The 16,597-nt window shown below is 40.0% G+C and overlaps 1 protein-coding gene and 1 long non-coding RNA gene across 2 annotated transcripts; one reads left to right on the top strand and one right to left on the bottom strand.

Annotated features, from left to right (window-relative positions):
- The first annotated feature begins 8,080 nt into the window (after positions 1-8,080).
- On the top strand, positions 8,081-8,824 carry LOC131029862 (tabersonine-19-hydroxy-O-acetyltransferase-like). The gene is made up of 2 exons (XM_057960519.1): positions 8,081-8,536; positions 8,744-8,824. The coding sequence occupies exons 1-2, from the start codon at positions 8,081-8,083 to the stop codon at positions 8,822-8,824; spliced, it is 537 nt and encodes a 178-aa protein (XP_057816502.1).
- LOC131029870 (uncharacterized) lies at positions 8,293-9,129 on the bottom strand. Its single transcript, XR_009102845.1, has 3 exons — positions 8,994-9,129; positions 8,762-8,889; positions 8,293-8,428 (listed from the first exon to the last, which is right to left on the bottom strand). It is a non-coding gene; the product is annotated as an uncharacterized LOC131029870 (long non-coding RNA).
- Between the last annotated feature and the right edge of the window lie 7,468 nt (positions 9,130-16,597).

Here is a 16,597-nt window from a genome sequence, read left to right on the forward strand (position 1 = left end):
TGACGTCTATCAATATTTAAAATCCCAAACCTTACCACCCAACTTTTCCGCTAACCAACGCCGAGCCTTTATCCGACAGACAGTCAAATATGTCATCATCGCCGACACCCTTTACCACCGTTCCTTTGACCATACCCTCCTCTGGTGTTTGGATTCTGACGAAGCACAAACGGCTTTACACGAGGTTCACGATGGTATATGTGGGGGCCATTTCAATGGTCTAAGCTTAGCTAAAAAGTTGATTCGTGCTGGGTATTATTGGCCCACTCTGGAAAAAGATGTTCATGATTTTGTTAAGAAGTGCTACAAATGTCAGATTCATGGAAACTACATTCATGCACCAGCCCAAGAGCTTCATTCTATCATATCTCTGTGGCCTTTTTCTCAATGGGGATTGGATCTTATTGGCAAGATTCACCCGACCTCTGCAAATGGACACAAGTTCATCATTACAGCCATAGAGTATTTTACAATGGATTGAGGCTATCCCCATGACCTATATCACAGGTGTCCAAATTTCAAAATTCTTGCTAAATTATATCATATGCTGGTATGGGGTTCCCCTTGCCATAGTCACTGATAATGGTCGTCCTTTCAAGAATAAAGATGTTAAAGAGCTTTGTACAAAGTTTCATATCCAACACCGTTTCTCCAGTCCATACTATCCACAAGGGAATGGTCAAGCTGAAGCATCAAATAAAACCATTATCAAGATCCTGAAAAAGGTTGTCAATGATGCTGGTCGAGATTGGCATGTACAGATGAATCCAGCACTATGGGCTTATCGCACTTCTATCCGCACACCTACTGGCGCAACACCTTATTCCTTAGTGTATGGTGCGGAAGCTATTTTACCCTTGGAAGTGGAGATTCCTTCCTTGTGTGTTTCCTTGCAACATCTGATTGATGACGAGACACACAGAGTCTCTCGGCTGCATCAACTTGAGATGTTAGATGAGAAACGTCAGACAGCTCTGACACATTTGCAAGCATATCAAAACCGTCTCCGTCGCTCTTATAATAAGAAGGTCAAAGGGCGACACTTCGAAGTGGGAGACCTGGTTTTAAAGGCAAACCCTAAGAATACACAGTCTACTGACATCATCAAAGGTAAATTTGAACCTAATTGGGTTGGTCCTTTCATAGTAACTGCAACATATGGCTTGGGGGCATATCAGCTTGCTACCCCGGAAGGTGAACCTCTGTCCGATCCTATAAACAGCATGCATCTTTGCAAGTACTGGGCATAATTTTCTATCAGTACTTCTTCAAATATGATCCTGAAAAAAATACAAAAAAATGAAAAAAGAAAAAAATACAAAAAAATGAAAAAAAGAGAAAAATACAAAAAAATTGAAAAAAAGAAAAAAAGAAAACGAGCAAAAAAGAGCAAAGAAAAATGATTCGCCCTCTAGTGAAAACCTGGCAAACAGGCGCTTGGGGCAAGTACCTTGGTGAAAACCTGGCAAACAAGCGCCATGTGTAAAATGAGATCGTTGCTCCGTCATCTATCATGACCTCTAAGCTATGCTTTTTCTCGGCCGGTTTCTCATGTTTATCTTTGTCTTGACCCGATGTCCTATTCCAGGCTTGTTATTGGTCAACATCATTGTCTTACATACCCCGGTTCTTTGTCCATATGTTTTGGTCCGGGTCTATGTATGTCTTTCCGATGCACATTGGGTGCGTTCCCTTGTCATGATCGATCACTGGAACTTTTGCATTTAAAAATGTCCTAAAAAAATCTCAAAAACATTTAAAAATGTCCTGAAATAATTCACAAAAAAAAAAAAATTCAAAAATGTCCTGAAGAAAGATCATAAAAATTGAAAAATGTCCTGAAATAAGACCAAAAAAATCAAATAATGTCCTGAAAAAATATCTAAAAAATTGAAAAACGTCCTGAAATGAAAATCCCTAAAAATCATAATAAAGTCCTGAAAAAATGAACAAAAACATTTCAAAACATCAAAATCCAAAAACAAGCATTTTGTCAATAAATGATCCCTCTGTGCATAAACAGATCACTAAGTATACATCCAACGACTTGCAATCCAACATTGTGCTTTATTGAAATCACGCTTAAACAGATGAACTTTTTACTCAAACCAAACATTCAAACTGATCCGAATTGTCATATCAATCGAACGGTACCATCAAAATCATTTGTCCTTGTCTCTACTATCATGGGTCTTATACAGGGTGTGGTATACTCGAAACCAGACTATGTCCTGTCTTAGACGGGGTACCACATGTCCTGAAACCAGACAGCATGATTGTCCTATTAGCACTTTCAACTTTTGACAACGAAGATCTAGATGTTTGTTTGATTTGTTGGAATTTGTGCATCTTATCTTTTTATTGATTTATCTTTGGCTTCGGTCATGTTCCTATGTTGCTCGATGATGTCACTGAGTGATTTAGAGTGACCAGGATGGATCATGGTCCTTTTCTTGATTGTGATTGTTGTTTGTCTGTGATGTGTCTGTCTTTTGCAAAAAGGGTTGCATTTCAGCTCTGGCCTTCAATGCCATGATGCTACGCATCCATTTTGCTATATAAAAATAAAGGTTCTCACCTACAAAGTGCATTACTGAAAGCAAGTTTTCTTCATCTTTAACTGTCTTCTGTCTCACTTTCTTCTTACTAACATTTCTTTCGTCAGTTCAGATAGTCAGTTCGGTTTAGTGCTCCGATTTCCCCGCACACATATGCTGCACCCTGCATCCATTTGGTTAGTACGTTTGCATCACATCGAGCATCACATCAAGCATCTTATCCATTTCATATTATAAATGCATCAAAAACGCATAAGCAAAAAGAAATGCATCCACAGATGTTCCACAATGGTACATAAACAATGCATAAGTCATCCATACATGCCAAATAACATAAGTCATAACATATTGCATCCCATCATATCGATGCATATCATATCATATATCCACATAATATCGGAGTACAAAATTGGACTGTCTGTCCTCAGTATGGCTTGCAGGCTGACTACAAAATGTCAAACTACATAATGTCTACTGTCTGTCCTAAGGAGCACGTGCCTCTGTCACTGGGTGCTCCCTCAGTCCTCCTCATCCTTGCAAGGTCTTGCGGATGATGTCCCTCCTGGTCCTGGCTGTGGTGGTCTCATTGGTCCACTCACCCCCATGCTGCTCAATGACCTCCGAGAGCGTGCCCTGCTCTCTGTCCTCGATCGTGCCCGATATGAAGGTGCTCTCTACTCTGGTGGAACTACACTCTCATATAGTGTCCTCCAATGGCGTATCTCCTCTCTAGTCTCTACCAGCATCTGTCCTAGTTCCCGTACACTAGCATCCCGAATCGACCCAATATACTCCGTGACTCTCTGTTCCTCTCGCTGTGCCTGAGCAATCGCTGCATCTCGAGCTGCTGTGAGTCTAGCTATCTCCGCTCTGAACTGATCATGCTCTCTCTCTAAAGTCTCAATGTGATCCTGTTGACTCGCTATGGTAGCCGTGTATATCTCCATCTCCTTTGTCCTAGCTGTCTCTGGCTCTATGGGTATGTCCTGTAATGCCTCCTGCTCCCCATCCTCATCTCTGTCCTCATCGTCCCCACCATCCTCATCTCTGTCCTCATCCTTATCCCTGTCCTCATCCTCATCCCCGTCCTCATCCTCCTCGTCCTCATCATCTCCCTCCTCCTCTCCTGTGATTGGGAAGTCCTCCTATCGCCTCGGTACTGGAATATCCGGATCTGTCAATGGCACTGGCCGTCATCGTGCAAACCATCTCTCATACTCATCTGTCGTCTCGACGTCTGCCACATCTAATCTCCAATCCCACTGTCTCTGCTGTAGCTGTGAGAAGTCTGCATATGCTGTGTGTGGCTGAATCATACTCCCCCACTGACTCGTCTCTCTGTGAGATCGAGCAAAGTGTGCAGTCCTCCTGGGTACATCCTGCCTCTCTCCAAACTGTCGTCTGACTCTCTCTGGCAGGTACAACTCAATCACTCTCTGGCGATTCACTGGCCGCCCAATCAGGTACCTCTCCTGTCTACAATATGGTAGCTCCTCACTGTCATCGGACCATCCCGGGCAATCACGATATGACCTCCATATGAACTCTCTCAATCTGTCTAGCTCATGTCGCCAGTACAATATGTATCCAAAAGGACCCTGTCTCAATGCTCCCCCATAGCAATACACATATGGTCGGTGTGGTACTACCTGTCTATGGTCGACATATAGCTATGTGCTCAAATGCCCATACCTGTAGCAATGTAACTCCACAGCTCAAAGTCTGCACTCCCTGATATGCTATCTGATGCAGCTGAAAATAAAGCATAGCCAGTACACATGGTCCCCATGCGTACACCGTCCCCTCTGTCGCCATCCGCTCTAGCACTCTTCCCCATCCAATAGGGAATCCATGTCCTCGACTGTCCCCTGCCAGTAGACATGCTATCACCACGGCTATCACCATGTATCGTCGATCATACTCTGATGCCATAGTCTCCCAACCGATCTCCCTCTCTACAATATCCAGCTCATTTGCGTCGCACTCAAACAATCTGCACAATGCGTCTCTCCCTGTCACTGGGTCATACTCTATCATCTCTCCATGAATCGGAATGTGGAGGATACGCCATACATCCTCCAGTGTCACTGTCGCCTCTCCAGTCGCCAGATGGAATGAGGAAGTCTCTGAATGCCATCGCTCTGCCAATGCGGTAAGCAATCCTGTGTTTGCCCTAATCTTGGGCATGAATGTGACATAGTATATCCCCAGTCCTGCTAAAGTATCTCTCTCTATGCTCCTAAGTCTGTGTCGTAGCATGAAGCAATCTGGTCGGTTCTCTCGCGTGATCAATGGATACTGTCGAGTCTGCATCACAATTGGGGCACATTTTTGTCAGTTTTAGGGTTTTCTCCTATGGGTTGCATTTTCTCATTTTCATGTTCAAATCAAGGTGTTTTTCATCTAATCTGATCTATCCTACCCTTCTCCTTCCGTTCCAGATCATTTGCATGTCATTTTGACCAAAATTAGGGTTTTCCATGCACTCTTGCGCCTGTGTCAAGGAACCAGCGCCTGTGTTAGGTAACCTGTGCTTGTATCTCCCTACACAAGCGCAGAAGACCCTGCACAAGCACAGGATTCGCCCTACACAAGCGCAGGAGTCAGTTTCTACATTTCTTGTGGGCCCTGCAATGTCCCGCAAGCAATCAAAAGTCATGAAATTGAAAACATGGGTTTTTGAGATCCATACCGCTGCTCCCGCGTCGTCTGGTCGTCTGAATGTGCGTGCGCGTTCCCCGAGGTGATTCGCCATCGGAATGTTCGCCATCTATCTGCAAGTGTCCTTGTCCAGAGCAACAAATTCTCCTCTTTGTCTAGTGCAAATGAGCAATTTTCAACCTCTTGGTCTCATTTATAGCTCTTTCAGTGCATAGATGGACGTGCACCCTCTCCATCTTATGCTGGTCACGGTCTTTTGCACCTTAAATTGCTTGTCCTTCATGCATCTAGTATCTGATTGTCCGTTTGTTCGATCCTATCATCTCCTTTCATTCTTATCGATCAATTGGCCTCTTTTCTGCATATTTCTAGCCAATTCCTCGAGGGGGCATGCATATGTCATTATCATTGTCTGGGGCATTTTCATTACTGTTCTTTGAAACAATGCTTAAAATCGCATTGTCTCAAAGAGGGGCAAAATGTAGACACCTAAAAATGGTCAACGCTTGCGGAGTCATACTTTAACATTTGCGCATTGCCTCATTTTAGGTTTTTGTGTCGCATTAACATTTCTCCTATGATTCGTACTTGGTTTTTATCATTTGCGAGCATCGAGTCATTCTTCTACATTCTTCATTTATCTCGCTCTCGAATTTGGTCTTGTCGACAACACTATCCAGTCATGATTTTAATCGATCTTATCCTATTGCATCAATGTGCATGCTTATTTGTCATCATTTTGGACATCATCAATCCTAATTAGGGTTTTGTCCTCCTGTCAATCTTGCGATCAATTTGTCATCGATCGTTGTCATCTTATCAATTTTGTCATCTGGCGATCAATTTATCATCAATACTTCAATCTTGTCATCTAACGATCGATTTGTCATCGATCGTTGTCCTCTTATCGATCTTGTCATTTTGCGATCAATTCGTCATTGATTGTGGTCATTTTCAATCCTGTCATTTTGCAATCTATTTATCATCAACTCTTGTCATCTTGTTTGATCTTGTCATTTTGCATTCGATTTGTCATCGATCGTTGTCTGTCTCAAATATGTCAATTTGGATCAATTTGTCATTGTTCCTCGTCAATTGGCGCATTTTATCAATTAAATCATTTATCACATTGGTCATTTATCAATCCAAAATCAAATTATGATCGAGTCAATTATCTTTCATCAAGACCTAATTCATCTTCTAGGGTTTCGTGATTTAATCATTTAACCTTGTGTGTGTCATTTCTTCCTTTAGGATTAATAAATTGTTTATTTATCCTAAGTCTTCTCATTGCAATTAAATATTCATTTAATTGGCTAATTATTCCTCTTTGTGAATTAATTAATAAATGAAAGATTATTAATTAATTTACCTAATTCCTAATTTCATCATTTATTAATTCCTAATTTTCCTAATTCCTCCTATTTTCTAATTTTTCTAATTTCTTAATTCTTAATTTCAATTTCCTCCTATTTCTCTCCTAAATTCATGGAAATGACATAGAAATTTGTCATAATTTGTCAATTCTTGACATAGAAATTTGTCATAAATTGTCATAAATTCTTGACATAGAATTTGTCATAAATTGTCATAAACCCTTGCATAGCAATTTGTCATAGACATGTCATAATTTTGCTATTCTTGATTTGAATTTCCATTCGAATCACTATCATGCTAATCTTGTCATCTCTCCAATTTTTCTATAAATTGGATGAATTTCTTCAATCTTGGCTAATAATGAGAATAATCCTTAATCAGGGTATCGAATTTATGCTTCTAGTACTCTTGATCAATAATCAATGTCAATCTTGCTTTCAATCATGTATGTGCACTTGTAGGTGAGATCCACAACCCTTTGAAGAGGAAAGAAGAACAATGGAGCCGCATGGAAGGAGCATTCAAATCGTCATCCGGTTTGCATAATTTCTAGTTTTGTATGCTTTGTTTTCATGTCTCTATTGAATGTGTCTTAGGATAGATTCATCGCAATGAATGCATTTGTAATTGATTATTAGTTTTTATCTTGTCTTGTGATGATTTCCTATTTCCTAACGTACAGTCCTTAAATTACTCCAATAGTAGATAATGTGATAAATGATTTATTTTAAATTAATTACACAATAAATATTCTTTAATTAATTTAATTATAATAGAAATAATGAACTTAGAATAATATTAATTATTTAATAGATTTAAAGATTATAAATCTCAAAATTATTGTATATCTGATTTTAGTCTACAATTATTTAATTCAAATTTTGATTATGTATTTAATCTAAAAAACTGTAGAACAATTAAAGATAACTTAACAAAACCATTATGAAAAAATTGATTTTATTTGACATTAACTTTGATAATTTTTGTTTTCAAATGAATCATTTAAATTTCTTAGCTCTACAGAAAAATCTATCAGTTTAAAAGATAACTTTAATATTCACTGTTTGAAGCTGAAGCAAACAAATTGTAATAGAAAAGAAAAGAAAATGCTCTTCACCAGTGATGGCTACTTTTTGTTTATGATTTAAATTGATTTGTTTCTATTTGAGGAAATTTGTTGATGGCTGCTTTTTGCTTATGATCTTAAATTGATAAATGTATCTATTTGAAGAAATTTGTTGATCCTTTAGTCTTAGTTTTATTACTTCTATTACTGAAATACTCAAAAAAAGTCACAAATACTATTACAAGATTGATTAAAAGTTCCCAAATCTTGCAATCATAGCATTACACGAGATCACATTTCTTTGAGCTGGTATCTGGAATTGATAAAGAGATCTCTAAGAGTTTTATATTAAGAGGACTCCATACCAGTCATCTAAACAGACAAATGTGTTGTTTAAGTCCAATCGTGAGTTCAAGCAATGGAGGCAACTGCACAGATGGAACAAATAACGGTTAAACTACTGAGGGTATCCACAGTGGCTCCGGCTGTTCAATCCTGTAGGCAACGCATGTTCCTTTCCAACCTCGACCTGTTTTGGCTGCAAACCAGCAAACCTCAGAGGCTTCTCTTCTACAGAGTGTTGCCTGCAAATGAATATTCTTCAATTGTGGACAGCCTGAAGAAAAGCCTCTCTTCGGTTCTGGTTCATTTCTATCCATTTGCAGGACAGCTAGTCATTGGTGAAATATCAGGCCGACCAGAGATTGACTGCAACGATGGCGGAGTGGAATTTGTGGAAGCGTCAATGGATATACCTTTCAATGACCTGGAAAAAGAGGAATTTCAGCATAAACCCTTTCTCAAAACCCTTGTCCAAATTGTGCATCCTTCCCAGCGGCATGAAAATTTCAATACACCCCTTCTCTCAATTCAGGTAAATAGCTTAAATTTTAGACTTTAATTGAAATGTAAGTCATGATCTAAATGTTTCATACCCTTTTTTGGGGGGCTTTTAGATCAAATCATCAATAGTTATTGCAATTCACAAGATTTGAGGGAGGGGGAATTTGCATAGGAACTACATTTCATCATATTATAGCAGATGGAAATTCGTTTTGGCATTTTATGAAATTGTGGGCAGAATGCAGCAGAAACATACCTATTTCAAAACCCCCGCTCCACATTAGGACAATGTTCAAACCAGAACACGAGACAACGGTAGGAATATCTTACGAAGCTCATCAAGGGATTAACGGGGCGCAGATTTACAAGTTCATGCGAATCAACCTAGAGGCAAAGCACATAAAAGGAATTAGTACCAGATACACACAGAAGCCTGCAAATAGTAACTGGAAACTGATGGATCATAAAACAGAGACAGTATACAAAACCATTTGTTTTACAGGAGAGAAAATTATAGGTTTGAAAGAGCGAACGGGGGCATCTACTTCATTTATTGCAGTGGCCACACAGTTCTGGAGATGTGTAATCAAAGCTCGGGAGATCGCAGAGGAAGGGCCAGTTTATTTCAGTATGCCGACTGATTGCAGAGGTCGTGTGAAGCCGCCTCTGCGTCCAACATTTTGGAAACTGCTCGATCTTCTGCCTGGCCAAGACTTCAACCGAGAAACTAGTAAAGGAGGATGTCCTCTTTGCTTCTGGTGTTATTGAGGAGCTAATCTCTGTCTGCACTGCCAGAGATCAAGTTAATCATATAATAGAGTGGGTGGAATCTGGTGGGAGGGATGTTGTGGATTTACTTATGGAAATCGACTGGAAAAATAGTACAAGTGTCAGTAGCTCTCTGAGATTTCCAGTTTATGAGATTGATTATGGATGGGTGTCGCCATTGAATGTGCAGGCGGCATCCATGAATGCAATTGGAGGCATGTTTGTGGATGGTCTGAAAGATGGAAGCATTGTTGTCTCCACTCGTCTTCCTCCCTGCCAGATGGAAACCCTAACAAAAATCCTCTTTCTCCCAACACACTGAATTCACATTATCACAAACTTGATTCAGTCCTCAATGGAGGATTGATCTCTCTCATTAGGGAGTTTGTATTACATTTTAAGGTTAAATGGAGAATGTAGCTGAGCTATTTTCAAATTTCAGTGGAAAACATTGGAATATTTTTGTATTGCAATGGAAATAAATAGATTTTTTTATATAAGTTATTTTAATTTAAATTTAAATGATGGAAATATGTAGTGGTAAATGTTAGAAATTGATTTTGTTAGATTGTTTGATCATTTGGATTTTTCGAACAAAGATATGGCATTCTACAAATCTATGGTTGTAATTTATTGAATCATGGGGTCACATTCTCCTCAATTAGTCTATAACTGAACCAAATTTTACAAATGAATAAGAGATTGAAGACAAGAAGAAAGCATGTGATGGACCTAGGACATCTGTAGTTGTAATTATTTAGTAATATTGTTAAATTTCTTTTATCCCCTTTGCAAATTAAATTCTTGATGTGTTCAAAGAATTACTAGGTGATTTTATCACATGGGCATTAGACATGTGAATGTTAATAAATGACTAAGGAAAATAGAGTGACAATAGAACAAATAATACTCAAGCCAAACTAATAAAAGATGACACAACTTCATTTGTTTTTTATTAAAAAAGCATTGAGAACAAGGGCACTGACCCTTTACATAGCTAAACTATCAAAAATCATAGCACTGAGACAACACTATAACAGCAAAAAACAACAACTATCAAAAAGGAACCAAGTGTTTTTTGCAATAAAAAACAACAAGTAAGGAAAACAAACTACAGAGGTGCCATGTGCACCCCCGAGGCCTCCATAGTACTGCTCCATTCATTAGACATGAATTTATAGAGGCTCACATCCTCCAGCTTGTCCTCCTCGGTGTCAGCATGGCATTCCCTCAATAGAGAGAGGGTGAGTGCAGAGCTGCGAAGAACCTGCATATGAAATTTGTTGAGGCCCACCATTTGGGCTTCCCAAGCCGCCATTTTGATCTTTAGCTGATTAATCTCCTGCTTGATAGACTGCAGATCTAGGATAGGGCCTAGATTTTTAATTCTTTGTGTAATATCCGAAGCCTCCATGCTCAGCTTTTCTATTTGTTGTATCGTGGGGGCCTCCTGGGGGACCTCAGTAGTCTGATCAGTTTCAGTAGTCTCTTTCTACTCGCCACCAGCAATGGGGTTATCAATGTCTTTAACCAGGTCCATCAATGGTATAGAATGCATCACCTACTCAGCCAAGTTTAAATCTACTTCCAAATTTCCCGGATCCAGAGCGTTGTTGTTGGGGTTTTCCACATCCATAAGGCCCAAAGTGTCAGGGGCCATATCTTTATCATCAATGAGTTCCTCGGTTTTCCTTTCCAGAGTAGTAATGTCAACAGCGGTAGTAGTGGTTGGGACAATGGGGTCCCTAGTCATATTAACATTGTCAGCACCCCCATTAGGGGCCCCCAATTTTTTTGGGCCCTCCTCCTTGTTGTCCCTAATGGGGTCCTCCTCAAAGTCCAGATTTTCAATAACAGGGGTCTTCTTCCTGCGACCTTTAGAAGCAAGTCTAGAGGATCTCCTCTTAACCTCCAAATCTGGGGAGGGGTAATCATTGTCAGCATCTTTAGAGGAAGAATTGTCATCATAGACAATGTATTTGCGGAGGTTTTACTCTTGCCCTTGGCTAGGGAGCAAGAAATAGTGGGGGAGGCTGATAGAGAAACAATCGAGGTGAAGGCAGGCGGGGACATGGTGGCCGTTGCAAATCCCTCTTGGGGAAATTGGAAGAATCTAGGGAAAGCCAAAGATGGGGCCACAAGCTGCTGGGGAGTCGGCATGGGGGGCTGAGAGAGCGAGAGATTCCTTGGGGAGCAGAGGGCCTCATGGAATTTGTACAACCTGTAAATAAGACCCTGGTGGAGGAGGAAAGGAGGTTTATCTCCACGCTTGGGGTCCATAATGATAACTTAATGATGAATGGTAAGTACCAAACCAGTACTGAGAGCGGGGGGGTGAATCAGTACGGCACAAAAACCATTTGCCAACAACCTCAACATGAAACACATCATCAACCTTATAGGAAACACATAGGTCGGCAGCATAAACCCTAAACCCTAAACATTTAGGTTAAGCAATTGATTGGTTCAATCCTAACCATTGAACACTTTGCATTTGAATACAACGGTCTTGAACAGATCTCAAGACATTCTCCATCATTCATTCTTCACCGCTTCATGGAGGCGATGACTCATCACACGTTCTCCACCATTTACAGAGACTTCACACATTCCTGAGGAAGATAGGATCAATCTCCTTCATGCAAGATCCTTCACGCGCACAAGGCTGACGTGGCAACAGGATCTGATTTTCATTACAATGCTAACTCATCACACAATGTAATCAGTTGAATCACATAGGCTTGGAACACTTCAACCGGAAACCCTGAAGCTAAGACTATGAACCAGTAGTCCTGCCATATTCCATGTACCGGTTCACTTGGACAAATATATCGCTTCACCTATTGCTCATATATCAGTTTACAACACCATACCAGTTCTCTTTGTCGGTTGCTTAACTTCAATATACCGGTTCACTTCTCAACATATTGACATCAATGACAACATACAATATCATCATGTCATCATACTCTTGCACATATGCCAACAATCTCCCCTTTTGGCATTGATGGCAATATACAAAGATATCACTCAGCAACACATCTTCTGTTGCAGATATCTTCTCCCTTTTGCTATGGATATCTTCTCCGCTTCACATCTTCTCCCCCTTTGACAACAATGCCAAAGTGGAGGCACAAGCTTTCCTGTTCCACTATGTTGCTCCCCCTAAGGAGTAGCATCCTTCAACACATCAGTCCTAAAAAAGATTGGACACTGCAATACCTGACTGATGTGGAGCACATACTTTTAGTTCACCTCTTGAAGGGGCAGCACCCCTAATTCACCTCTCAAATAGGTAAATGAAGCCTTTGGTAGAGGTTTGGTGAATATATCTGCTAACTGTTCCTTACTGGAAACATGTTCCAATACCACTTCTTTGTTCTAAACCTTTTCCCTCAAGAAATGATACTTGAGTTCAAAATGCTTGGTTCTAGCATGCAAAACTGGGTTCTTGGAGATGTTAATTGCACTTGTGTTGTCACAAAATATACTTACTGTTTCAGAGACAGGAACTTTGAAGCCATTCAATACATGCTTCATCCAAAGAGTCTGGGTGCAGTTCATAAAAGCTACAACATACTCCGCTTCTGTTGTAGACTGAGAAATACAACTCTGCTTTTTACTCATCCATGAGACCAGTCTACCACCGAGAAAGAATGCACCACCGATTGTGCTCTTCCAGTCATCTACATTACCAGCCCAATCAACATTTGTGAACACTTTCAGGTTGAAATCATTATTGTATGGATACCATAACCCATAGTCAATAATTCCCTTCAGATATCTAAGAATCCGCTTGACTGCTACCAAGTGGGATTCTCTTGGGCTTTGCTGAAACCGAGTGGTAATACCCACTGCATGTGCAATGTCTGGTCTGCTATGCACTACATAATGCAACTTACCAATCATTGATCGGTAATCCTTCTCATTTACCAATGCCAAGTCATCCTCTTTTGATAGCCTACATCTGGTCACCATTGGTGTACCAACCGGTTTGTTGTCTTTCATGCCAAAAGTCTTCAACACTTCTTTGACATACTTGGACTGAGTGATAAAGATTACATCTTTCATTTGTTGAATCTGTAGTCCAATGAAGAACTTAATCTCCCCTATAAGTGACATCTCAAACTCTTTTTTCATCTCATCTGCAAAATCATGACTCATCTTGTCATCTCCTCCAAAGATGATGTCATCAATAAATACTTCGTAGATCAGAATTTGATCTCCTTCTGATTTCAAGTAGATATTGCTATCTTCACTTGTTCTTTCAAATCCAATCTTCACAAGATGAGAATGCAAGCATTCATACCATGCTCTCGGTGCCTTCTTTAGTCCATACAAGGCTTTATGTAGCCTACACACCATGTCACTATCTTCTGATAGGGCAAACCCATCAAGTTGCTCTATATACACCTCCTCTTCAAGTATTCCATTTAGGAATGCAGATTTTACATCCATTTGGTATACCTTGAATCCTTTAAAAGCTGCATATGCAAGAATCATACGCACTCCTTCCAATCTTGCTACTGGAGCAAAGGTTTCTCCATAGTCTTCTCCTTCTTCTGGGGCGTATCCTTTGCACACTAGTTTGGCTTTGCTCCTCACCACTGTGCCATCCTCATTTAGCTTGTTTCTGAAAACCCATTTGGTTCCAATGATATTTTTATGCTCCGGTCTGGGTACCAAAGACCATGTACCATTCTTTTCTATCTAGTCAAGTTCCTCCTCCATTGCCTTGATCCAATCTTCATCTTTATGTGCCTCTTTGAATGATTTAGGCTCAAATTCAGAGATCATACATGAGCTTTCTCTGACCTTTCTTCTTGTAAGAATTCCTACATCTTTGTCTCCTATGATCTGCTTTGGATCATGATTGAGTTTGACATACCTAGGTATGTTCTTAAAAGATTCCTCTTGCTTTTCTTCTTCATCCTCATCTTCATCAACATCAACATCCACTAGTGTAGGAGCACAATTACTAGTACTGGGCTAATTTGCAACTAGTTCCCAGAAGGTTACTACTGGTTCATCTCCTACTTGCTCACTGCCGGTTTCCTTAGGTTTCCCAGAGTTTTCATCAATCCTAATATTGATGCTTTCAACAATTCTCTGAGTCCTATTGTTGAAGCATTTGAGAGCTTTAATCTAGGTGGAATATCCTAGGAATATTCCCTCATCACATTTAGCATCAAACTTGCTCTGATGTTCACTCCTCTTGATGTAACATTTACTACCAAACACTCTAAAGTAGCTTACCACTGGTGTCTTACCGGTCCAGTACTCATAAGGAGTCTTATCCTTTCCCTTTTTGATGAGTACCCAGTTCATTGTGTAGACTGCAGTGCTCACCACTTCTCTCCAAAAGGTGTGAGCAACCTTTCCTTGGATCAACATAATTCTAGCTGCTTCAACCATAGTTCGGTTGTTTCTCTCTACTAGGCCATTCTGCTGAGGAGTCCGGGGGGTAGACAGTTGCCTTTTGATGTCATTCTCTTCACAATATTTGTTGAATTCACCAGAAGTGAATTCCCCTCCTTGATCAATTCTAAGGCATTTGATTCTTCTACCACTTTCCTTTTCTACCACGTTCTGAAAGCTTTGAACTTTCCAAAGGCTTCAAACTTGTCCTTCAAGAATGTGACCCACATCATTCTTCAGCAATCATCTGTAAGAATCATAAAATACCTATCTCCCTGCACACTCCTAGTTTTCATAGGACCACACAAATCTGTATGCACAAGATCAAGTAAGTTGTCAGTAGTGAAAGATTTACCTTTGAAGGTTGAGGAAGACATTTTCCCTAGTTGACATTCTCTGCATAAAGGATTTTTTGGTTTGCTCAGCATCGGCAGTCCTCTAACTGCCTTGATCTTACTGGCCTTTATTATGTTATCAAAGTTTACATGGCAGAGTCTCCTATGCCATTTCCAACTATCATTGAGCTTAGCCATAAGACATGTACTTATATTTACATTTAGCTTAAATAAGTTACCTTTGGTCTACATATCGATGGCCATCAATTCACCATTCTTTCCTTTGATTTTGCACACTCCATTTTTGAATTCCAAAGTGAGTCCACTATCATTCAGCTGGACAACACTCAATAGATTGTGTCTGAGACCTTCAACCCAATACACATTGTCAGCACTGCTCTTTCCATTCAGAGAGATGGACCCTCTTCCTTTGACCATACATGGTGCATCATTACCAAAGCGAACCACACCACCATCATATTCTTCCAAAGATAGAAACTTGCTCCAGTCACCAGTCATATGGTGAGAACAACCATTGTCAATAATCCACTCATTGGAATTATCAAAGCGGGAGACAAGAGCCTTCTTGTCTGACACATCTTCCTTTACTGCAACAAACACAATATCTTCATTTTCTTCATCTTCTGATTCCTCATCTGTGACACCTTCATCAACTGCTACAAAGCTATTTCTCCGGTTTCCTCCTTTGAATTTCTTGAACCTTTCTGGTTTGTCCTTGTTGTCACCATTAGGACAGTTTATAGCAATATGTCCTATCTGGTTACAAGAAAAGCATTTCAAAAGGAGCTTACCTTTGTATTTACCGGTTCCCTTAGGAAGTCTCTTGGCAAGAAGAGCTTCAAATTCCATCAGAATCTCCTCATCATCCATTTCTCTGCTTTGTCTTTGTTCATCGCTGGTGCTTGCTTCTTTTCCTTTTTTGGATGGTGCAGCAGAAGCTCTAAAATCTAATTCAGTCTTTTGAACACTGCCATCAAAACTATTTAGCTCATAGGTTGTTAATTTTGCAATGATGGAGTCTAGGGATACCTTAGTCTTGTCTATTGACCTCAACTCCTGAATAGCAACAACCCTTATTGCGTAGACCAGTAATAAGGACCTCAGGACTTTACTAATAATAGTAGAATCTTCTATTTTTCCTCCCACACTCTTGATGTCTCCAACAATAGTCTTGATTCTTATTCCATATTGTTGAATGGTCTCACCTTGAACCATCCGCATGTCTTCAAACTTCCCTCTAAGGATTTCTTCCTTAGCTTGTTTTACATGCTCATCACCGCCATAGATATTCTCAAGAGTATCCCATACTTCTTTGGGATTTTCTTTATCCTAGACATCAATAAACTCAATGTCAGATAAACTGTTGATTAGGGCTTCCATGACTTGCCCATTCTCCTGAATCTCTCTTTTTTGATCATCAGTGAGAATACCGGTAGGGATAACATAATCATTCTCAACATAGCTCCAGTGTTGAGCACCCATGCTTATGATGTATATCTTCATTCTGTCCTTCCATATTTTAAAGTTATCTCTGTTGAACTTTGGACCTT

Source organism: Cryptomeria japonica, chromosome 10 (assembly GCF_030272615.1).
Source record: "Cryptomeria japonica chromosome 10, Sugi_1.0, whole genome shotgun sequence".
NCBI lineage: Eukaryota > Viridiplantae > Streptophyta > Pinopsida > Cupressales > Cupressaceae > Cryptomeria > Cryptomeria japonica.